Source organism: Protopterus annectens, chromosome 2.part0 (genome assembly GCF_019279795.1).
Source record: "Protopterus annectens isolate FY-2018-M chromosome 2.part0, PAN1.0, whole genome shotgun sequence".
NCBI lineage: Eukaryota > Metazoa > Chordata > Ceratodontiformes > Protopteridae > Protopterus > Protopterus annectens.
Window position 1 is genome coordinate 1,615,008,116 of NC_056728.1, and position 25,640 is coordinate 1,615,033,755.

Sequence of the window (25,640 nt, forward strand, 5' to 3'; positions counted from 1 at the left end):
AGATTTGCAAAAAAAAAAAACTCATTCCCTCCAGTATAGCTCTTTTGAGTGTGTATGTTTAACTCCTTGTGGGTGTGGCATGAGCCTTTAAAATGTTTATTTGGTAGATATTTAAAAACTAAGATGAAAATGACGTTAATCTTTTAAATTCTGAAGTGCTTGACTAGTGGTTAGGTAGATGTGAAGGGGATGGTATCTGAACTTTAATTGGGCTAGGGGCAGAGCCTTCCCAATATGATGTTTTAGTTTACAGTAATAATATGAAAACATGAAGTGAGAATGTGAGGGGCTTCTAAAGTCAGATTTACATAAGAAGGCATCTCAGGAGTCAGTGATTTTAAAATGTAGGGCAGGTGAGGTAGAGATGCATACAAAATAGTCACAAAGCAGTTTTACCTGGCAGCTTTCAGAATTAAGGTTTGGTTTCTTCTTATATTGAATAAAATGCTATTTCTCAGCTTCACCCACATTTTGAATCGTTAAAATCCTTTGCAGTCAAAGAATGTAGCATAAATATTTGCTTTCTGACTTGTTGGAACATGGGCTAAATTCTTGGCTAGGCTTGTAAGGGCTTCAGGGCCAATAGCCTAGTAACTTCCTATGATTCTGTCCCTAACGTAGAACTTTTGAAAAAAAAAACAAGAAAAACAAAAACAGTTTTGTAGTGTAAGAGCACTGCAGTAAAATGACCAGAAGGCAAGAAAACAATGTATGAGTAGAAACCATATATTAAGAAATCAAATGTAGTAGGTCAGGAAGTTTTGCCTCCTGTTATGTTGTCAGATACTTGGGTCCAGGCCTATCTTACTGTGCTTTCTGGAACCGATTGCAACAACAGTGTTCATATTTTACTGGCCCACTTGCAGAGATAGTGTCTGTAGTGAACAGTTCATCACCAGTGACTGCAGAGTCATCACTTTGCTTCGATCTCTCCCTTTTTTAGACCCCTGCTATTTTTTCTCCTAGGATGCTGGCTTTCATTCCAGTCCTCAGCTTTGAAATGAATGTTCACTTTCTGCCTTATTTTTAATGTAGTCACTTATGTCGGCTGCATCTCTGGAGGGATGGTGAGCCCATTTCAGCCGTCTTGCTCCATGAATAATGCAGCCTATTAGAGAAGCATTTCCATGTCATTCACATTGAGCTTGAGTGTTTCTGTTTTACAGGGTTTAAAGACATTTCTGAAGCCTCAGCCTCTCTTTGTAAGTTCAGAAAATTAGGCAGTATTGTGGTACTTGCAAAGCAGGCTTCATGTTTGGTGGAGGGCCACTATCTGAGGCTTATTTTTTTGGTGGTCCGCATTCCATGGAGGTACTGTTGCAATGAAGGTCTTAAATCACAACTCAAGTCTCCATCTTACTAGTTTCACCTTTTTCAGGATAGTGGAGCACTCCAGAAATGAAGCTGCTTGTCATCTGGATGAATGTAGTTGTACCATATTCTACTGTGTTCATTAGGACATTAAGCATTCTTGCAGTCCATTTCCTGCTGCTTATGTCACTGGTGGAAAAGCTAAAACTTATCATCGCCCTTTGATTTTTAGAAGAATCGGTCTTCCAGACCATTCAAATATTTTCACTCCTGAGACATTCCCAGGCAGTGTGGGCCCTGTCACTTTGGCAAGATGGTGTTTCCACTTCAAGTGATGTTTTTTTTTTTTTCAGGGAGATCTTGAAGTTGCCAGGAAGTCCTCAACTAGGGCTGTCTGCAGAAACTTGTATGAAAGATTATCCACCTTGCTTCAGACAAATCTCATTTTGTCTCTGTCTGAGGATATCGGAGATTGCCTGACTAGTCTGCTATATCTCTTTGACTTCAGCATCAGTTTTTCTGCTACCCAGATGTGCTTCTGTTCATCTTACTGTGTCATGAGCTAGTGAATGTCAAGATTCTGTGCCAGCTTAAACTGATTAAACACGTCATTCAAGATAGTCCATTTCTTGCTGAACCCTTCACCTTGGGACCTGACTTTTCAGGATCAATATACTGTCACACTCCACCTTTAAATAATCTGGCTTTACATACTTAAGTTTTTTCCTAGATGGTGCTGTTTTCTTCATAATCTGTTTGGGATTATTAAAGCCAGGCCTGCTTATATTTCCAAAGCTATTATCAGACAAGCCTCTCTTTCTTTTCTAAGATGGTCCTTCAGCTGTCCTTCATCTAGTGTTTCTTTCTTCTGGTCTTATTCTTGGAAGCAGAAGATAAGGACATGTTCATACTCTGGATATTCACATCCCTTAATCATTCTGCCTCTGCAAAGTCAAAAAAAAAAAAATCAAAAGTCTAAAGACAATGTCTGTTCTGATAGTTTTAACAGCTGAACTGTAAAGAGAACTCAGCACAGCTCCTCGTGGTATCCAGCAGAGTTCCTAGAGCAGCAGAGACCAGAAAAGACAAACTTTCCAGATTCTAAGTATTTTTTTCTGCATTTTCGACTTGTTGAGCCTTTCGACGACTGTTTCTGCCTGTTTTATTCAGTTATTGCCTGTTTTTACTGTTTTTAATAGCTTGAATTGTTTGTTGCACTTCCTTGTTTAAGTTTTGCTTAAAAGTTAAACAACAGGCTATTACACTCAAGTGTACTAGCTTTTGATAGCAATTAGTCGAAAAACACAGCATTTATTGTATTTTCTGCCTATCTGAAAAAAAACTTGAAAAGAGAAGTACTCTTGTTTTCCATACTTTCCTAATAGTTTGTTCCAGTGATCAGATTTTGCTGATCCCTGGGCTTTGTCTTGGTTCCTGTGTTTCTCCATTTTCCTTGTTTGGTCAGGGGGAAGTTTCTTTACTCACCAGTGAGAGTGGGGAGTACTGGGCTGCCTGTTGCCCTCAGAGGAGTGGTTTAAGGCAGTAACTTGTAGTTTATTGGCCATTTTGGGTCTTTTCCAGCCCCCTGCTATAAAGCACGCTTTAGCGCGGAGCTGCCACAGGAGCACACAGTAGCAGCGGCGGTTAATCAAGGTTAAACTATTCGGGCTACCTAAAGTCCACTCTTCAAATTTTCCCTTAAAACAGCCTTCCTTGAACTGTACTGCTGATCAAACCAGCGTATTCTATATCAAAAAAGTTCAGTTCTACTTGATTCTTAAGTAGACTAAAGCCTAGCACTTGCTCCTAAAGTATTTTTTTACTTTGATACAGCACTTTTATTATACATAGTACCCCACCAGTTTAAAACCCCTTTTCGATCACCCACAACCCCCGGAGTCTTTTTAAAGTTTTTGTCTATTCCTTCTAGCATGTCAAGGGATCAGTTGATAGTGTCTTCTCCTGCTCAGCTGGTGAATCTGGGAATATTGAGGCAATGTTACAATTGTCTCATGTACACAGACAACCCTCTCCTTCTCCCACAAAACACAAATACATGCGAGAGATGCAACTATATAGCCAAACTGGAGGCTGAGCTCTCTCAACATAGGACTGGCAACTGACATCCCGCTCATCAGATTGAGTAAGGAGAAGGTCACAGTAAGCTGCCTGTCGGGCGCTAGAATCCACCACATAACGCAAGCACTCAGGTCTCTCAACAGCAGGTACAAGTATGACTCTGTCATTGTCCACGCTGGTGTGAACGACCTGAGACGTACCTCCTTGGACTACATGAAAAGAGACATAGAGGAGCTCTCTGATTATGTAGCCCAGGCAGGTATGACCCTGACCTTGAGCAGTATCCTTCCTTCACCAAGAATGATGCCACAATACAGAGACAAGATGATCAGCTTTAATAATTGGCTTAAACTTTGGTGTCATTCAAAGGGGATCCAATGTCTGTCTGCCTGGGATGACATGCTGGACAAGCCACGCTGCTTCGCAAGGGATGGCTTGCACCTGTCATCCCTGGGCTTCCGGATATTGGCAAAGGCTCTTGCCACCCCCATAGTGCCTTTTTTAGGCAAGGCTCAAATTCTAAACCTACCACCCTAGAACACAAAAAGGAAAAAAAACTAAGGGTAATGCTGCTCAATGCCAGAAGTCTCAACCTCAAGATGCACGCACTCGAGGCCCTTCTCAGTATGGAGAACATCGATGTCTGTACTGTGACTGAAACCTGGTTCAAGGCTCCCGAGAGCACCCCGGCACTATCAGGTTTTACCTCATATCATGCGTTCCGGCCCCAAAATCCAGACAACACCACGAAAGGAGGGGGGGTGTCTATATTCATCAAGGACACCCACACCTCAAGGTTGGTGGCAATGCACGATGCATCGGAGACCATCCAGGTGCAATTAACCATAGGCAAGACTGCTCTGCAGTTTGTAGCATGTTACAGACCACCCTCTCAATCTCAGGAACCTCACACAGCCTTCCTGAAGATACTGGAGGGGATAAATGTATCTCCAAACACCATCATACTAGGTGACTTCAACTATCCGAATATAGACTGGGATTACTACTCAAGCCCCAACACTCCAGCCCAAAGGTTCCTAGAGTTCATAAACTCAAATGCCATGGAACAACTAGTCACCATCCCCACAAGAGGAGATAACATACTAGATCTCATCATCACGAACATGGGATCACAATGTTCAACACCGGAAGTATACCCCTCACTGGTGAGATCAGACCATAAACTAATCTCACTGGAAGTCCACATCCCACCCCCACCTGAGATAAAAAAGACTACAGTGAAGAACTTCTCAAAAGCCGACTTCACACTTCTAAAGACTAGTGTGGTTTCTTTTAAGGCCCCTGAGCCTGCGGAAACCATTACTCAAGCCGCTGAATCACTTACAAATGCCTTCTACCAGCACCTACAGGACTGCATGGATCAGGCAATCCCAAACAAAACAAAGACTCTTTGTACCAAAGGCAAGCGTCCAGTCTGGTGGACCCCAGCCATAAACAAGCTCTACAACAAAAGGAGGAAGCTACTACAAGATAGAGCAAAATCCTTAAAAGGGAAGACACCTTTGATCATTATAAGTAAAAAACTAAGATCTCTCATAAAATCATCCAAGGCAAATTTTGAGAGAAAAGTCGCTAAGGACTCAAAAGACAATCATAAGGCCTTCTTTAGCTATGTTAGAAACCTGGGAGGAAACTCCCAGATATGCTCAGAATTAGTTCAAAATGATGTAAAAATTACTGAACCTACAGACATTGCCAACATTCTGGCTGACAGGTTCAGTGCAAACTTCTTTCCCCCCTCCCCTAAAGGTTGATAAGCACTACAGGGCAAAACTACCTCTTGTAGTCTATGAACTAAAGTGCCTGTGACTGTGGATTTCTCATGGATATTTGGACATGGAGATATTTATACCAGAGGATTGTAGCCCCCCAAACATCTCTAACGCTCAGGTGAGAACTGCTCTCTCCAAGGCAAAAAACACAGCATCCATGGGACCAGATGGTGTCCCCGGTTGTGTGCTCCACGAACTCAGTGAGGAATTAAACCCGCAGTTAGGGCAGCTGTTTAATCTTAGCCTCACCTCAGGATACGTACCCAAGGAGTGGCGTACGGCAACTGTGGTCCCACTTCACAAAGGCAGTGCCTCCACCGACCCTGGAAATTACCGTCCCATCAGCTTGACAAGCCTGATCTGCAAAGCTATGGAAAGGATCATAATGGAACTCATAAATAAAGACATAGGGGACTTGCAGACTTTGGATCCAACCCAATTTGGCTTTGTCAAAGGCAGATCATGCCTTTTAAACTTGGTTGACTTTTTCGAAACAGTTACCAAGGCCATTGATGAGGGCAAGGCAGTCCACACAGCCTACCTCGACCTGGCAAAGGCTTTCGACACAATACCCCACTCAGGTATCACTGAAAAACTCATCAGCTTAAATGTAAACCCATACGTCACAAGATGGGTTGCAAACTGGCTAAGTGACAGAACCCACAGGGTCAGAGTTGCTGGCGCCATGTCAGACTCAAAGCCTGTCACAAGTGGTGTCCCACAGGGCTCAGTCCTGGGCCCACTCTTGTTCGGCATCTACTTTTCAGAAGTACAAGCAAACACAGGAGGGTTATGGCTGTCAAAATTTGCAGATGACTGCAAACTGGGCGCCATAGTTGAGAACACATCTGACACAGATATCCTTCAGAAGGGTCTTATAGAAATGGATAACTGGTGCCAGAGCCATGGCCTGAAGTTAAACGCCAAAAAATGCATAGTCATACCCTTCGGGAAAAACAAGGTTACCCCTAGCTACCATATAGGCGGCAATCCACTAAGCACAGAAGAGGTTATCAGGGATCTGGGGACCCAGGTTGACAGTAACCTTTCGTTTGACACTCACGTTGCCAAAGTAGTTAGGAAGACCTTCTACATTGCCCACCTGATCATGAATGGATTCACATCTAGATCAAGGGAGGTCATCGTCCCCCTGTATTCATCACTCATCAGACCAATGATTGAGTACAATGCACCATTCGGAATGTATCTGACACGACACCTGCAGCAACTGGAAAGGCCCCAAAAGTTCCTCACCAAAAGGATAAAGGGTCTCAAAAACATGTCTTATGCTGCCCGGCTGAAGGAACTCCAGCTCTATTCAGTCGCTTACCGTCTGCTCAGAGGTGACCTGTGCCTGACATACAAGGCCATGTCCAACCCGGAATTGATGAACATGCTTCACCTCAAAAAATCTAGATCCCTCAGAACTACAAGGGCGGGAGACTTAAACCTTGACACGGTTATTAATAGGACGTGTTGGAGGGACAGATTCATCACCCAAAGACTCCCTATGCTGTGGAACAAAATCCCGGTACATGTGAGGCAGAGCGCCTCGCTGGCTTTGTTCAAGAGAAATCTTGACCAATGGATGGGAGATCGCAGATATACCCCAGGGATTATCTCAGTGTCACTGCTTGACAGAGGCACAGCAAAATAATGGGCATAGTATCCTTCAAACTAAAGGGGTGGCGAAAGCCACAAAACTCTGGGCTAGGCTTATAAATGCCCTTGGGCAGATAGCCTAGTATGAACCTATGAACCTATAATCACCAGAAAGTTAATCAACCCTTTACCAGTGTAGTGGCACAGCAGTCTACCTTGGAAGTAGCTGTCTGTGAAATATATTTTAGGAATGTTTCCATGGCATACAGCTGGTCATCAATGGATACCTTCATCAAGCCTTATAGCTTGCACCTCCACTCTTGGAAATACAGTATTATTTAGGAGGTTTGTCCTTCAGGGAATTTACCACTAAGTTTCTGCCCTTGTTGCTGACTGCAGTAACTGTGGTTGTTTTAAAGCATTGTATGAGATTCTGTCCATGGATTCCATGCATTGTAATTGACCTCTAAAATTGATCTGTAAAAGAGATGTGACTATTGATTGACTCTTGAGAACTTGAAACGTAAGTCTTGTGATCTTATAACGTGTCCTCTTCTCTGGGTGCCTTATCCCATCTCTCAATCCTGTTGTGTGAAACATTAACATTAACTGCTGTCATGATGACATTAGGACCTTCTAAATGAGCACTTTGTTTTTAATTTTATGCAAACTTTATTTACTGACATTTGGATTACTGGGACAGTCCGACTGGGTTGCCCATTTTCAGTGGAGGCCCTGAGAAAAAAAGTTCCAAAGTATAACAAAGCATTTTAAAAAGTGTAATTTTATAGTCAATACAAAAATGAAATACAGTTTAAATAATTAACCAATGTTTTCATATATCTAATTTGGTATAAGAACAGATAAAAGTTGATGTGTTTTTCTTGTAAGAGCAGTTTTTTGTTTAGTTTTGGGTAAGAACTGTGGATTGTGTATGGGTGTACACCCTTTAGCCTTACCACAAGGACAGTGTGCACACGCACTTGAAGAATATGAATGCAAGCATTGCATGAGAAGGTGCAAAACATAATTTGTTGACTGTCATGTGACTTGTACACTTTTAAATGGCAAGTATCTTATTTTGTTTTTGTGGTAAAAATGTTTCACCATTTGTAAAAGATCTTGTCTAAGGCTGCCTGACACTGTGGTACTCAAGTGTCTGATGTTTCTTATGGAAGCTTTCAATTACTAGTTTATTTTATGCATTATGATTCATGCTACGTATGCATATTACATTTAATGAATTATTAATGTAAGGAAAAATGAATTTCATAGTAATGTGAAATTTTCTGTTACAGACATTACAGATGAAAGAAGAAGAAAATAAGAGGTTAAATCAAAGACTGGTAAGTTTTGCTTATTTTTTAGTTAAACCTGGCAACATTTAGACAGTTTTTAATGCAATTGCAGACAAATCTGTCAAAATGTGCACCCCCTCCACTTTTAGATTTCTAAGCTAATAGGTGACATCTTATAGATTGGTTTCATCCCATAGCATAGTATTACCTCCTCCTGCCTTGTTTTACAGATGTTCATCATTATGCTTAGTAGTCTGAAGCTGTATGGGTTATATTGTGCTAAGGGTACAACATCTGGCCTACTTCCAAAGCTTCAGGGCACTTTCCATGAACTGAAACTGTCAATACAACTTGAGCTTAGCTGAGCTGTTAAAGTCATATTTGGGTGCTGAGCCCTTTAGAGCTTTTCTGCCACCAAAGAGGGCTCTCCAGTGTGTGTTTTCAAGGACTGACAGTTGGTTAACATTTTTCCATTGCTCGGCAGATAACAGAAAAGGTCCCTTCAGGGGGGAAAAAAATCTTCCACTTTACTTTTTATCACAGAAAACTTACTTTTAAGCAAGGAAAAAGTGTTTTTGTTGACTTCCACGTGACCTTTATACACTTTTAAACAGGATTATCTTTTTTTATTATTATTATTATTATTGTGGGAAAAAGTTGTTAAAAGTTGGCTAAAACTTTTTTTGTGTGGAGAAACTGTTATTTTAATTTTTGGGGCTGGATAAGTGTTTAAAGCGTTTTTTACTGGGTTTTTTTCCTCAGAAAAAGTTACTTTATTTATATAGTATTTTATTTATTTATTTTACGTTTGTTTACCGGGAGGGTCCAACTGGATATATAGTCCATTTTCAGTGGAAGCCTGGGGAGAAAAGCTCCAAATGCAACTTAACAGCACACGTTTACAGTTTAGTAAAAATGCACCTTATTTACTGGGTAGTTTAGTGCAAAGTTCTAAATACAAATTAACCAGCACACATCATTTACAGTTTAGCAAAACACACCCTATTTACACGGTACATTAGTTGAGAGTTTGGAAAAATTGCAATATACAATGCACTTCAAAGTAGTTAGTATACCTATACGTATGAAATTTAATATGGGTATGCATACAGTGGGTAATGGATAAATTGTGGAAGTAAGAGAGAAGTATTGAAGGAGATGGGGAGAGTGATGAGGCTACACAGTAGTGGACAGGAGTATTAGATGAGAGTGGATCAATGAGATTAATTGAGAGCGCCAGTGATGTGGGCCAGCTATTGATGTGAGCTAGTTATCAACCAGGGAATGAGCAAGTACAGAGCCAGGTGTCAGCAAACTGAGATCTGAGAAGTTGATTGAACTTAGAGAGGTTGGCGGGTGGAGTTCTAAGCCCTTGAGATACAATTATATCTGCTGTATCATTGGTAGTTTTCACAGATTATTTATAGTTGGCAGCAAACAAGATCTGGGAAATTACACCACTGCATGATGGGATACCTTCCTGCCATGAGCCAAGTTAGAGACTTCGAGCTAGTATATTCGGCCAAGTCGGACCTGAGGATCGGATTGAACCCATCCAGTAAGAATGAATGGTGAGATGGACAACAAACATAGAACGTTATGGTAAGTACATAATGTCTTTTTTTGCTTTCATTTTCTTCCTGTGAGAAGAAGTCTGCATTGAGTAATTGGTTTTTTCTGTTTTCCAAATCACTACTCATTGCTTGAAATGTGCCTGTGACACTGGATGCCACTTCAAGGGCTGCAGCCACTGGAACTGTTTTGAGATTTGCCTGGCTGCATTCTCAGAACTTCCCAGAGGATGTAAAGAATACAATTTTCTATTTTCATTTGGATAAGGATCTAGTTTTTGGACCTTCTGCTGCAGAAGTCATCAAAAAGTGTGATGGCAGAGCAAAGCTGATTCAGGAATTCTTTCAGATTTTTCAGCTCTCCTTCTTTAAGTTTTCCAAGTGATTCTTCTCTCACTCATCTAACTTTAGTAAAAAGCAAAATAAACAGTCTCAGCAAAATGCTGATAAATCTTCATAAGTTTGTAGGAGATTACTAGGCTAACAACTTAAAGGTCCTTACAAGCCTAGCCAATATAACCCTATTTTAACCAATATATGGCCCCGGGGAAAGAAGGTGGCATGGATTTGTGCCTGTGTGTTGAGTATCTTACAGATTGCCCTATCCATAGGCACTACCTCAAGTGTGAATTTGCAATTCCCATCCATTGATTCGAATTGCATTTGAAGAGGCCCATGGAAGGGATCTGCTTAATGTAAATAGGAAGCCTGCTCCAAAGAAGGAGCAGTCTGTTAGATGCCTGTCTGTCTCTTCAGCATGTTGTGTTTGGGTTGCTAAGTTTAGATCCCTAGAACAGGTGATCCTCATGCTGTTTGACTTATAAATGTGTAGCAGCTCCATCAGTGCTGGATTTGGAAGTGCCTTGTAGCTTAGGCATAAATCACCCTTTAATAGTCGGTAGGAGATAGAGTAAATGTATAAGGTTTTAGTCTATCCATATAGTTCATGTTGTTTAACATCCTGTATTTTCTTTGTGAGGAACCTCTGAGGTTGCTGCAGCTGCTGTAAGTGCCTAGTCAAGTACATGTTAAATGGCGCATTGTACTCGATTATTGGTCTAATGAGGGCTGAGTACAGCAAGATTTTAATTTCCTTGGCTCTGGATGCCATTCCTTTACTTATAAGTTGTGCCACATTAAAGGGCTTTCTTACCACTGTGGACATGTAGCGGTCAAAGTTCAGGCTACTGTCTGCTTACCTAGATCTCGCACCTCTTAGTCTACTCTTACAGGTGTGCTATTGATGATGTAATTTGCAAGGGTATTTGACGTCCCAAACAGAATGATGATGCATTTTTTCGCATTTAGTTTTAGGCCATGGTTCTGGCACCAATCATTTATTTAATCTGGACCCTCCTGAAGGGTATGTACAGCACTGGGGGATTCATTGATTGTCTCCAGGTTACAGTCATTGGCGAACTTTGTCATCCAGATGCCTTCCACATTAACCTTTCGTTCAGAGAAGTATATTCTGAATAGGAGTGGTCCCAGCACTGGGCCTTTTGGCACACCACTAGTAACTGGCCTCTTGCTGGATCTGAATTAACTCAGTTTAACTACATGTGTCTTGTCCATAAGCCAATTGGCTGTCCATATGGTGACCCAGGGATTTATGCCCAGTTTTGAGAGTTTATTTATAATACATGAGTGGGGAATTGTCATATGCCTTGGCCAGGTCAAGTTAGCCAGTATTTACTGTTTTACCCTCTTCCATGGCCTTAGTGACTTTCTCTAAGAAATCCACCAGATTCAGTTGGCAAAGCTGATCTGGGTAAGGTCCAGTGTTTGTCATTATACATCAGGTCTGTGATTATTCTTTCCATGGCGTTACTTACAAGACTAGTCAAACTTGTAGATCTGTAATTTCCCCGGTCAGTAGATGGTCCCTTTATGCAGAGGGATGACTGTTGCTGTCCTCCCCTGTATTGGGACAAAGTCACTCCGGAAGCTGTGGTTAAACAGATATCCTAATGGCCCTGATAAGTCCTGATTTTAAGTTGTTTTAAGAGGCAACCTGGTATATCGTCAGGCCCCATTCATGTCATGTTTTTAGCTTTAGAGAGTGCAGTGGCATCCTGTTCTTTGGTTATAATTGGCAGTGTAGTGGAGGAGAATATTTTTTGGGGGAGAACTGAAGGTGACAGGGAGGTGAAATTTGAGCTGAATTTGTCGGCCAGCAGATTTACTAAATCTTTCAACTCAGTATAGGTGATGCCATCTACAACTTATTCTGCACATTGTTGGGTGTTGCCCAAAATGCCTTAAGGTTATCCTTCACTTTGGAGGCTATATTTACCTCAAATTCTGCTTTCAGAGACTTGACTAGATCACGGATTCATTTGTTTAGACTAAGGGACTTTTTGCTGTGTTGTGCATATTGCCTCCTACTTCTTGACAGGATTTTTGCAGTTTGACTTGGGTTTATTTCAGTCTGATACTGCCATTTCTATCGGTTGTTTATATGGTTGTACAGGGTTTTTGTATACCCCTCTGTGTAGGTTTCTGTGTTTTCTGGATTTGGGGCAGCTTGGAAACTAGCTTTGCCATCCCTTAATAGTGATCATTTACCTTAGAGAAGTTCTTTTTTGGGGTTAGGTGGGGGTTATTGGTTTTACCTTTATTTAAAGGGAGACTACTTTGTGATATGATCTTACCAAGACATCACACTATGTTCATAAGCAATGACATGGAGGATCCAAAGAGAAAACAGCCCCCCTCCAAAAACAGACGACAATCCAGTAAATCAGAATGACTCTGAGGGATGTTGCCCCCTAGCAGTCCCTTAATCCTCCAAAGAAGTCTGATTCTCCATTTCTGGCTCTACCAACAGATTATTTCAGACAGATGGATTTTGAATGTGCTCCATCAGGACTACTGATGGCAGTGGTAGGCACTTCCTCCTCCCCAGGGGATTCATCCTCGCCCACCAAACCAAACTCTTCTCTTTCCTCCTGTCTTACAACACATGCTGTCTCGGGAGTAATACAAACTTCCTCCTGTCTTTTAGGAGAAAGATTTTATAAAATAATGTTTCTGATGCCATAGAAAAAGTATTCTTTGAAACCAGCTCTTGACCTTTCCTTCCTGAACCATTTTGTGATAGAGCCCAAGTTCAAAACACTGGCACTTTAAAACTTATTGCCCCTTTTTCATCATTTGTGTTGTTTATTGACCTTAGATCAAATAGAAGCATATCATCACATTCCTATTCATTAAGATTTCAGGTATTTCTTAAAGTTGTTTGTGTGGATCACATTATCAGTTTTTTGCTGCTTCAAGAGTGTTCACAATGTGTCTAGCTTCTTTAATAACCCACTGCAGACTGCAGGGTATCCACATTTTTCCTTATTTAGAAGACATGCTTATCTTTGCAGGGTCTTATTCAAAAGTGTCAGGAATCTCTGTTCGGTAAGAGCTCCCTAATAAAGGCTGGGCTTCCAAGAGTACATTCTGAAGTATTTCCTGACCTCTTTTCACAGTATTGTGTTTCTGGGGTGCCTGCTGAACACTTCAATACAAATAGCTTTTCTTCCACAGGAAAAAAAAACTAGGTCTGTGTGTAGCTCTGTTGCTGGATTTTCCACTCTGATTTCTTTCTCAGCATTCTGGGTTTCATGGTATCTATGATTCTTGTGGTACCACTTGCAAGACTCCACATGAGAAAGATAACAATGGGATCTGAAATCTCTATGGTGTCAACATCAGCACCTATTGACTTTTCAAATTCCAGTTTTAGGATTTGTAAAAAGGGTTATTATGTGGTGAAGACGACAAATTTCTCAAAATGCAGGTCTCCCATTCTCCCCTTTTGCTCCAGCATAGTCAGTCACAACAGACACCTCAGACTTTGCTTTGTGAGCAGTGTCTGTGGGCATAAAAGTGCACGCTGTTTGGAACAGAAAAGACAGACCCAAACACATTAACATAAAAGAGATGCTAACTCTTATAAATTCTCTCAGTTCTGTGAATCATCTTTGGTCCTTGGGATCTCTTCAAGTATTTACAGACAACTCCACTGTGGATGGGGTACATAAACGGGCAAGGTGAACATATCTTAACTCCTTTCCAGACTAGTCATGTTAGCATGGGATATAGCATTCACTCTCCAGGCATCTTGTATCCTGTCAGAGCAAAATTGTGTGGCAGACTAGCTGAGCAGGACCAGTTAACACCTTCACAAATGGAAACTGAATCGGGGTCTTCCGAGATTTAATCCATATCTGGTGAGCACCTCCAGTAGATCTTTTTGCCTTGTCTCTAAACAGTCAACTGGCAAGATTCTGTTCCAGGACTCCATGCAGGAAGGCATGGAAGACAGATGCCTTTTTCTTTTCCTTGGACATAATATTTCTGTATGCTTTCCACCCGTTCCATTGATTTCCAAGGTACTTTTGAAAATTCCAAAGGGCTCCCCAAATATCATTGTAGTGACTCCTTTGTGGTCCAGGTAACAGTGGTTCTCCCTTCATTTGGAAATGAGCAGGGGTAGTTACTGTAAGATTCTTCACAGACAGCATTTGCTTGCACAAGATCAGGGGTGTTTGCAACATCGCAACTGCAAGCAACTGCAGTTGACTGGATGATAAGCACTTATTTACAGAGGACGTGCAGCAGGTACTGATGGTAGCAAAAAAGACGGCTGTTAGAAGATCATATATTAGCAAAATTAAAAGGTTTTATAGTTGGTACCAAGAAAAGAACCAGCACCCACTCAGGGCTAGTGTTTCTCTTGTTCTACAGTATTTGTGTGAATTACTATCCTGTGACTTGGCTTGCTCCATAATCAAGGTTCATTTGTCAGCCATTTCAGCATGTTTGGCCATGGCTCCCCCTTTTTCAGTGCAGTCTTGTGTTAAAATGCTTTTGAATGGGGTTCTGCATAAGATGCCTCCCAGAAAAACAGTGGCTCGTCCTCGTGATCTTAAATTTACTTTACAAAAAATAATACTTGCTTATTTGAACCAACTCATTAGGCTGACTTGAGGTTCTTGGCAGGGAAGGCCGTCTTATTCATTGCTCTGACCTCTGCTATTGCAGTTGGTTTAGATTTTGATTTCCATTTTCTAGTAATTGCAATTTTAGTAGCCAGTAGTGTCAGACTTGGTAAAATCTCACAGTTTGCAGGCAGTTCAGGTCTTGTTTTGAGGCAGAAAAGAATAATTTCCTTAGTTACAGCCAGTTGCTCCCCAACATTTTTTACAAAGTATTCTGCAGGGAGTTTTTAAAATCTGACAGCTTTTTACACTCCCAAAAAACTTTTTTCCTAGCTGCATCTGTCTTTTCCATTACACATCCATCATTTGCTACCTACCTTAGAAAAAAATTCTCTGAACTCTGCTTGGTGTATAAAAATACATATGCAAACACTTCCAAGCAAGCATCCTAAACCTTCTGGGTGTATTTGCATACCTGGGAGCCATACAGATATCCTCCCATTGTATTTTTGTAAATTGCCTTTCCAGTCTCTTTTCAAAAAAAAAATTTCTAACCTCCTCTTATTGATTCTTTTAGTTATCATGCAACAGTTTATATGCCCTGCTAATTATCTCCATTTTAACAGCAGCTTCTGTTCTAGACTCTTCTAAAAACTACCACAGTTGTTCTTTCACTTAGCACACCCCTATCCCTTTCTCTTTGACTATACTCTGATATCAGTCCCTGGTAGGGGAAGGCAGTCTCAAACATGCAGTCCAAACTTCTGCTTGGCCTCATTCCTCTCTGTTACTTTTCCTTTTTTAGTTATTTGCTCACAGTATCTCTGTTCATTTGCCAGTTTTCTCCAGTAAAAGCGTACTCCTGCTTGCAGTCATCCCTATTGGCAAAATTGTCTTTCTTCGTTCACCTGTTGGCTTAATTCTTAGAATACTGTATGCAACTTTAGGAATATAATATTCGCTCTGGTTGTTGTTGTTCTTAAAGGTCTGCATCTAAAATCCTACTGTCTCCTTATTTCTCAAACTTCTTACCATTTTTTCATCATCATCCCTTTCTTCTTTGTTTTATAACCTTGTCTTATGTATATGAGCTTTAACTGCATATCTCTAAGGTGTCCATTTAAATCAGGTAATCCCAACGGGGATGTCATCTTATCAACACAGTCATAGTCTTGTCAGTAACAACCTTCACTGTAACTTTAATTCTGATATTGCAAGTTACTGGTTTCCGATTTCCTTGAACTAAAGTTTGTTGCACTTAGTATTATAGTGAAGCACAACACAGCATAAAAATAGCATAGCCCACATTCTTCATAATTAACATTCACCTTTGAAGTAATAAAAACTATCTATTATTGAAGTATAAAGTTGTGAAATATGGTGTATACTTTTCTCTGTGAATTCATTGACACATTTTATAACTTCAGGCTACCTTTACTTGTAATTCAAATTTGCATCTTTACTGCACAAATTATCCTTTATATGTAATACATAGTAATGTTCTATTTATATATATATGTATTTTTTAATTTTTATTTTGTATACCAGGAGAGTGTAGGCTCAGGGGACTCCCTTTTCAGCAGCAGTCCAAATAGAAGATTTCTACCTAAATTGTACCAGTTAGCCAGTATTATAAAATATCCTATTCTATACATGTGTAATAAGATAAAGTCAAAGCTCTATCACTTGTCAAGAGAATGTTTTGACAAATAATGCTGTACTTTAAAAAAAAAAAAAAAAAGGAAAATATTTAATCAAGATGTACAACATGTTATCATAAAAATAAACTTATGACTTGTAATCACTGGCAGCACATAGTTTTACCCTCAAATTGTGAAAGAAAATAATCATCATAACATTTACTGGAAGGGCTGTTGTAATCTAGATTCATTTAATGCAGATTTCTGAATTATGTAAAAAAAAAAAAATAGAGGAAATCACCTCCTTCCTATTATTCTGTATTCTCAATCATAGGTTTTACATTTTCAGCCCATCCATAGTGTTAGCCTATCTTTCATATCCTCTGAGGTTGAAATTAGAAAGTCTCTAGATGTGCTTCATACATGGCATACTTTATATTTTCTCAGTTGGATATTTCCAGAAAACAGATGGCAGCCATATTTAACATACTCATCCAAAAGGGTCTATCCTCTTACAATATTGAATAGCACATAAACATATCCAGCCCTCAGACATGTTATATTTATATTCTATGTATCTAAGTGGAAATGTTCATCCTCTCAAATCGTCTTGCCTTTGCAGCAGTTCATATAGTCTTCCTCTTCCATTCCATTCCATTCCTATTGTTCCTTCCACTCATTTTCCATTTTTACTGATATTACAGAGTGTTCTAGCTCAGATGTGTTTATATATCCATCTCCATTGTCCCATAAACCAAATGGATAGGCGTTTCCCTTAACTTAAGCATTTTCTCCTCTGCATTTGTGAATGTTAACATTCTACAACTCAAAAATGCCTTCACTGTAGCAGACCATTAGTTTTCATCTTGACGTATCATCCGTAATAGCTTTAAAAAACTACAGTCAGTGTTGGAGTATGGCCTCTTGTGATCCACTTCCACATTTTGACATTGCATAGTAGTCCACTGCCTGCAACAAAATCTGTTTCATACCAAGTCACAGACTGTACCAAAATAACAGTTTCCCTTATTTCCTGTCATTTGAGGTCAATGGCAGACAAGTCACTTTCTCATTGTCTGATAGTCTTTCTGAAGCCTGTCTACTGTGCCACCTATTACGTGTCCAACAGATGCATTCCTTCCTTTATTTCTACTACTCAAGCTAGTCACATATATTTCGTGTGAGCTTTAACCTTCATAGAAACCAAATAATGTACAATGCAGTCTGTTCAACTATCTATGTCAGTTTGTCTTAAACTTTGCCACCTGTTAAGTGGTGTCATAGTGACTTGTTGTTCATGCAGAATCTCACGGGAACCTGACATATGCTCAAAGGACACTTCTCTTGAGTCCTACTGGGGCAACCCAAATCCCTGAACACCACTTTCAGTGAGGATTAACAATGCCCTTTGCTCCACTGTTTTGCAGCCTTGGCATTAGTATATACAAAAAAAAAAAGTGTATTGTATTACTGAAAGTGGTGCTCAGCAATATGTTTTCACTCAGTTTGGACTTGGAGGATTGCCCATTGATCAGCCATCATGAACTTAATCTCATTTATCTTCAACTTTACTTACTAATTGTCACATAAATACTGCCAAGAGAGCAGCAAAATGCCACAGAACACTGAGTGACTTGTTCAGTGTCCGACAGCAGGAAAGTAAAGGCTGAGGGAATCAAACCTTGGCATACAGGAAGCAGCTTTTTAAATCATAGCTTTAGTCCTCTGTGCTAACTGCCAGATGACCTGTCTTTTGAACTGGCTCTAAAAATGCATTCATCATTTCTTTAAAACTGAGTTAACTCAACAAAATTATCTGTTTCCGCATCATTTGAGATTGCACTTCTTTGTCCAGCATAGTAACCATTTCTTTCTTTAAGCTCCCATTTTCAGCACGGTTTTCCATTTTTACAGCCATCATTTGGTAAGTGCCACTTTTACTCAACACATTTCACAAATCCACCTTGAGTGGCCTAATTTAACTTAAACAATGTGACTTATTTTACCCCACTATATAGAGTAACCAACGGAAGCAGGCAACTTCATGAACTATCTTGAGCTATCTCCCACTTGGAGGTATGTTCAGTTACTTTCCCTTCCCCTCCTGTTAGCCTAGATATTTTTAAAAGAGGCTTTCAGAAAATTGAGTTCAGAATAATGCCTGCTCTGTCTTTAAGATGAATTGCATCCATTAGGTGCTGAACCACAAGCCCAGGATCTTAGTTTCCAGTATGTGGATGGTAGCCTTCCCCATCCAGACTTTACTTGCATAAATACTGCATACTTCTGAAAGAAGTTGCATCCTTTGAACTGAATTTTGAAGCACCAACTCTTTCACCCCCACTGGAGGATAACTTTTTCATGATTGTGCTGGGGCCCTCCAGAGGTTGGATGCTCATAGAGCAGACTTCCAAAGAGAAGTGTACAGTTTCTGTTGGGAGAGAACCCTGCCCTTGGATGTCTGAGGATAGAATGCCAGTGATTCAGATGACCGTGATCTCAGCACCACTGGTACTCGCTTTGCATTTTGACTGGAAGAGATTAATTGAGGAATATTTTACTGTGGTATAAAACTTTACTCAGTCCTTGCCCACAGAACAGGGTGTCCACCTTAGGAGTAGTGGTGGAAAAAAACAGAGGAGAGTGCCTATTCTGTTAGATTCTCCAGACGAGAAAGAAGGTGAGGAAGGCTTTACCTGTCAGATCCACTCACCCCTTTAATTTCATTAGGACATTGAGTTCTCCTTGTTCTTGGCTGTCCCCTGCTGGTGTGACCTTTGAAAATGCCCTGTATTTCATAATGACAGAGCATGTAAAGTGTGTGTGTGTATTTGTTGAGGGGGGGGTGTTCCAGTCTAAGAAAGGATATTTTCACCTGTTACGACTAGAGAAGCTCAACCTTTTGTTACCTCTTCTATAATAAAGGCCTTTGAGAAAGTGCAGTTGTGTAAGATCTTACCATAACAGTAGAAGTCCTACTTTTCACTGTTGCATTATTTATTAAATGGGAACCTCCTGTCAAGTGTAGCCCAACATCCAGCCAGTATGCCAAAGTCTTTACATCCTCCCAACATTGAACATCAGACCAATGCTGTGCCTGTACAGGCATACGGCATAAAGGTGATGTATACACACTCAATACTCAGAATTGAAGTGCCCCTGGAAACTACAGCAACCCCAGGTTAACAAAAGGGCATGCTCATCCAGGAAGAAAGAAGAGAAATAGGACAAGAAATGCAGAGACCTCTCAGCCAGCAGAGTGTACCCAACAGAAAAAAAAGAGAGAAAAGGGGGAGGGAGGGAGGGACTGAATACTGCAACAGTGAAAAGTTGGAAATGCATTACTGTACTCACTGTGTCCTTCCTTTTGTTATCTCTCACCTTTAGAGTATTCACTACATGTTGGGGATTACCAAAGCTACTGTAAAGAATGGGAGCAGGAGTGCACAGAGGAACCCTTCACAAACCCATGAACGATAGCCCTAGCAAATCCAGCTGTGGCTCTGGAAATGATATCCAACTTGTAATGCTTAGCAAAAGTGTGGGCAGAAGACCAAGTAGCAGCTTCTAGGATGGCTGTAGTAACCAGACCCTTGAAGAAAGCTCTAGTAGAATCTACTCCTCTTGTAGAATGAGCTGGAACTGAAGCAGAAAAGTACTGTGAAACGAATAACAAAAAGAAATGGCCTTAGAACTAAGGCGAAAATGGCTTGCTTAAAAACTGCCAAACCCAATGTCCTAATGTTAAGGGAAACGAAAAGCTGCTCAGATTTGCTGAGAGCTTTTGTCTTATCCAAATAATATCTGAGCTGTCTGTGTAAATCCAAGATGTGAAGGACCTTCTCATCTTGTGCATAAGGATAAAAGGAAGGGAGTTTCATAGACTGATGGAAGGACAGCCCATTGACCACCTTTGGCATAAAAGAAGGATTAGTATGCAGAGACACCCTGTCTCTGTGAAAAATCAAAAAGGGAGGTTTCACCATCACAGCCTGAAGTTCAGAAACTCTTTTGACTGAAGTAAGAGTTCCAAGTGCAGTTTTGTAAGGAAGAAGAAAATGTAGGCTCAAAAGAAGTCTGAATCAGTTTTTCAAGGACAAAATTTTGGTCACAAGAGGGAGGAATATGTTTTAATGGGAGCCTGATATGAAGCACACCTTTACAGAATTGTTTTACTTCAAGACAAGAGGCAGAAGGGCAGGTTCATGGGCAGACAAGCAGAGATTGCTGACAGGTGAGTTTTAACAAAAAAATATTTTAAGCTAGTATGGAGCAGTTCACACAAGTGAGAAAGGACCGAAGGGATCCCCACTGAGAAAGGATCCTGGTGATGCTTAAGATAAAACAGAAAATTTCTTCCATTTAGTCATATAATCTTTAAAAACACAAAACGGCAGCAATCCAAACAAGCACACTGCCTCTTCACACAGTTGATTCAGCACAATAAGTGAATGCCAAAAAACGAAGATAAAAACCAGATGCCTTTAATACGGTTTAGCGCTTTCACTCGATAACCGAGCTTCCTCAGAACATTTATATTAAAGGCATCTGGTTTTTATCTTCGTTTTTTGGCATTCACTTATTGTGCTGAATCAACTGTGTGAAGAGGCAGTGTGCTTGTTTGGATTGCTGCCGTTTTGTGTTTTTAAAGTTCATTTGGTCCAGCTTGCAGGCTTTCATTTAGTCATATAATGGTTTCCTGACCTCCTTCAGAACCCCAAGCATGTCTTCAGAAAAGTAGTGTCTAAAAGGAATCAAAACCCTATCACTCAAAGTGTCGATTGAAAGGTGGACAAGTGAAAGTGAATGAGAGACCTCTTGTCTTGTGTGAGAAAATCCATCTGGTGAAGTAACTTGATTGCCCTTGGCCAGGTAAAAGAGAAGGGGGAACCAGTGTTATCTGTGCCAAAAGGGAGTCACCAGCTCCATGATCTTGTGCAGAATCATGGGAAGCAGAGAGAGAGTAGTGTAAGCTTACAGGAACATTCCCTTCCAAGAAAAGGACATGGCATTCACCTTCCAAGTCAGGGGGCTTGGGGCTCTGTGACAGAACTAACGAAGTTGCCTGTTGGGAGGCAGAAAGATCCACTTGAGGGATACCTCACCGATATACTGTGTCCAGAAACACCTCTCGGTGAAGCATCCATTCATGAGGTTTTGTCCTGGAGCTGCTCAGAGAATCTTCCACAAGGTTATGTTCTGAAGGGATATATACCACCTGAGTGGTTATCTGATGGTGGATAGCAAAGTCCTTGACCTGAAGGGTTAGTCTGCAAAGAAGATAATACTTTGTGCCCTCCCCCCTCGTTTGCTGCATGACTGTGGTGGTATCTTTAAAGACCTTTAAGGGGCTTGGAGACCAAAGAGAATGGAAGGCCTATAAACTAAGAATGAGCGCCGTCATCTCTGTCATATTGATGTGATTTGACTGATGCTGAAGGGGCCAGAGACCCTGAACCTTCAGATTATTGGAAGAGGCTTCCCACTCCTGATCAGAAGTGCCTGTGAACAGCTCTTGAGTAGGGGTAGGAGTCTGAAAAGGCAGGCCTGGATTGAGGGAGCTCCAGTGAATCCACCAATGAAACTCAAGTTTGAGACATGGTAGCAGAGGAACCGGAAGTTCTAGAAGGTGGCCATGCTTGGAGAGACACTGCATTGAAGAACTATTGACGGTTCCTGATGTGAAGCTTGACAAATGAGATCATGGGTTAAACTTCTTGAAGAGAGGGTGAATGGGAATATGAAAATAGACATCCTTTAGGTCTAGAGAGACCAAATATGCCTGTGGAAGCAAGAGAGAAAACAGAGTTTGGAGGGAAATTATCTGCAAAGACGGGATCATTAGAAGGATGTTGAGAAAGGAGAGGTCTAGGATGGGTCACCATGACCTCTCATTTCTGGGAACCAGAAACATCATGGAGTAAAACTGTGTTCCTCATTGTGAGTCTGGAATGGGTTGAATGGTTCCCTGGTTCAGTAGCTGCTGCAGACCACAGAAAAGTGAAGAAGTTGGTCTGGATGGGGAGAAGGGATTTCCACACCATAAAATAACCATGGAGAATAATGGAAAGTACCCAAGAGTCTGGAGTAATCGGTTGCTAGACAGTGAGAGACAGGGAAACATGACTGAGGAGAAGGAGACAAAGTATGCCAAATGGAGGCAGATTTGTCCTGAAAAGGAGGCTATTGATTCCAGGAGTCTGGGTGGGTTTATTAGTAAACATGCAGTTAGGAACCCTTTTCAAGGTTGCCTATGAACAAAAACAGATTTGGAAGGATAGTTTCTCTGAAATTTGGGAAGAGGAGAAACAAAAATTTAAGGTCATGCATCAATTTTCCTTTGTCTGACAGGTCAGCAGCAGCTACAAAAAGATTTTGGTTGTCCAGAGGGGCCTCTAGGAGCTTTGCCTTCATTTCCTCAGGTAAGGGATATAGGCATTAAGCAGCAGCTCTAAAAGATGCATCAGCTGCATCATAACTACATGATGGGCTACCTGTGAAGTGGAACTTGGTAAGGAAAGGGCAGTAGTCTTGCTTTCAGAGTCAGGAAGGTCTGATAAGACCCCCCATCCAAGTTGAGACAAAAGGGCCAGTACATACCTGATCATATGGGTATGATAATTGATGATCCTGAAGGCCAGAAAAGCAGAAGTATAAACTTTTTCCCCCAACCTGTCCATAGTCAGACTGTCTTTGTCAGAAGGAAGAAGTTTGACAGAGCAAAAAAGCTTGGAAGAAAGAAAGACTACAGCAGGGTCTGAAGAAGGACACTTGTAAAAAGTACTTGTAAAAGTACTTAAAGGCCTCTGGCACCTTATAAAAGTAGTCAGGCTTCTTGGGGGCCAGAATATGGGACCCAGGAGCAAAGGAAAGAGCTGCAAACATATCCAGCAAAGCAGCCAAAAGAGGGAGAAGAGCAGAAGGTTAAGGAGATTCAGTTTGTAATAGATTATAATACCTCTTTTGGATGTCAGAGACCTGGGAGCAATCACATTTAAAATGCTCCACCATGTAAGCCATAGTGTCCCCGAAGGAAGACTCCTCAAAGGGAGACTCAGGACTCGAGGAGTCCTATTCCTCTGACCCGTACTGTAAGTGAAGTGATTTGTGAGGAATAGGCCAAAGATTCACCTCCTGAATCCACCTCCTCATCTGAGGAATCTGATTCCTTAGTTCTTTTGGCTAGAGTAGAAGACCAAGGAAAAGCAGGAACAAGATGATTCCTAAGGGGGCTTCAGGGACATCAGCACATTGAACAAACTCTGGGTAAAGTCCTGCCATTCTATCTGAGGAGCATGAGCATTGAGAGAGTTATGTTTAGTTTTCTGCTTCTTTTTTAATGGGATATCAGCTTTGACCAACCTAGGAGACTATGAGCCATGCCTAGAGTCTATAAAGGGTGCCTGGAACCTCTCCAATAAGAATCTGGGAATCTCCTTGGGCCCTTCAGAAATGGTCAGCTGTGTTTCCCCCTCAGTGTCAGTGGTGAATGTTTGTACATCCTTAGAGAACATACAAGAAGCCAGTTTCATGCCGACCTCCAACAGGATCTCTGCAGAGGAAACTGGTGTTGGCACTGCACATTCTTCAGGGGTCTTCATCCACCTTGTGAGAGGCATCCAGTGGAGGCTGGAAAGCTTTTTAGTCTTCTTTTTGAGAGATGTCTACCTCGGGGCAGGTGGATTCGGTCATGATACCCTTGACAAGTAAGACAGATGGCAGCAAAGAGTTTTTGGAACAAAAGCCTGAAAATGGTACATTGGATATGGATATGCATAGCACCTAAGCAGAACATACACTTCTTGTGATGATGATGATTAAAGAGAATCTGCATCCCACAGTGACATTTCCCTTCCTGGATGACACAAACTCATAGTAAACACAGAGAAAGAGGAAAAGAAGGAACCCCAATGAGGCACTTACCTGTACATGGTTCTGTAGAAACCAGTTCAGAGAAAGGCATAATCAGACCAACGTTCACCCATGCCGTTTGTACTGGTGGCAAAGAAGTTCTGAGTATTGAGCATGTGTATGTCACCTTCATGCCATATGCCTGTGCTGGGGGAGTACGTCTGATGTACAGTGTTAGGACGATGTAAAGGCCTTGATGTACTGGCTGGATGTTGGGCTGTTCTTGGCAGGAGATCCCAGATGTAATGAATACTGCAGCAGTGATGAGGAAGGACATCATGTTTTACAGTACCTCTTTAAAGCTCTGTTCACACATGCCTAGAAGTTTAATTTAGTCAACCATATGCAAGAACAGTATCTTCAGCTTTACAGGAACCATACAGTAACACCTGTTGAAATATCTTTAGCAGATGTATTGAGGGACCATGATTGCATTAAGGCTGTATACTCTTCCTAATGACAGGCAAGGCAGAATTTTAGATAAATTTGGGAATGTGCAGTAAGTAAATCAGCTACACTGGCATCACTGCTGTAAGTTATCAGTCTGACATTGTTCTGGCGACATACTTAAGCAAGTTGAGGAATTAACATGTAATATCTTGGAGTTCTTTCTTGAGAAATGAAAACCAGTATAGCAGCACAGCCAAACTGCATATAAAGTGAACGAGCACATTTTAAATGTGGACATGATATTGTGGATACTTCCTCTTCGGCTTTTTTACTTTGGGATCTGTCTGTAGAAGGCGTACTTATTTATTTAATGTATTTATTTTATTGTACATTTGTTAACCGGGATAATCCAACTGGACCAGGTCCATTTTCATTGGAGGCCCAGGGAGAAAAGCTCCACAATTAGATTAAGTAACAAAAATAGACAGACAATGATAGCACAGACACATGCATAATAACAATAGTGAGCTTAAACTGTCCCAATAAACTAAGAAATAATTACAAGTCTAGACCTTATAGTCTTGTGTTATTTCAACAGTAGGAAGATTAGGAAGGAGGCAAAGCAGAATAAGAAATACAGTCATCTTTGTTGTACATGGGCAAATCCAGGTTTTCCTGAGGTGTGATTTGAGTGATTTTTTGAATTGTGTGATAGTAAAGGAAGAAGTTATAGAAGAGGGGAGGTTATTCCAGCTTTTAGCTATGGTATGAGAGTGTAGAGCTTTCCCTGCAGTATTGTTGGCACTAGTTATACAGAGGAGAGATTTATTGGTAGAACGAAGTGGACGATTAGTAGAATATTAGGAAAGTAGTAGTTGTAGAGTTGGACTTTTGTCAGGGTACTTCAGGATGTTGAAGGCACTGACTAGCTGTTTGTAGGTGAGTAGTTGAAGTTCTAGCCATTGAATATCTCTAAGTGCCTGGCAATTATGGGTTCTGAAGGTAGACTTGTTAGCAAATTTGGCAACTTTGTTATAACATGACTCAATTTTGTCAAGGTCAGTTTTTCTAATGTGGGTCAGGATTGGTGCTGCATACATAAGGGTGGACA

General features: G+C 40.9%; 1 protein-coding gene across 1 annotated transcript in view; it reads left to right on the forward strand.

The window, feature by feature from the left end:
- RB1CC1 (RB1 inducible coiled-coil 1) overlaps positions 1–25,640 on the forward strand; it is a gene marked incomplete in the record, with an annotated part of 2,392,675 nt that overhangs the window by 2,187,337 nt on the left and 179,698 nt on the right. The window contains 1 exon segment of the mRNA XM_044061705.1: positions 8,084–8,131. Within this exon segment, the coding sequence (XP_043917640.1) occupies positions 8,084–8,131 (48 nt within the window).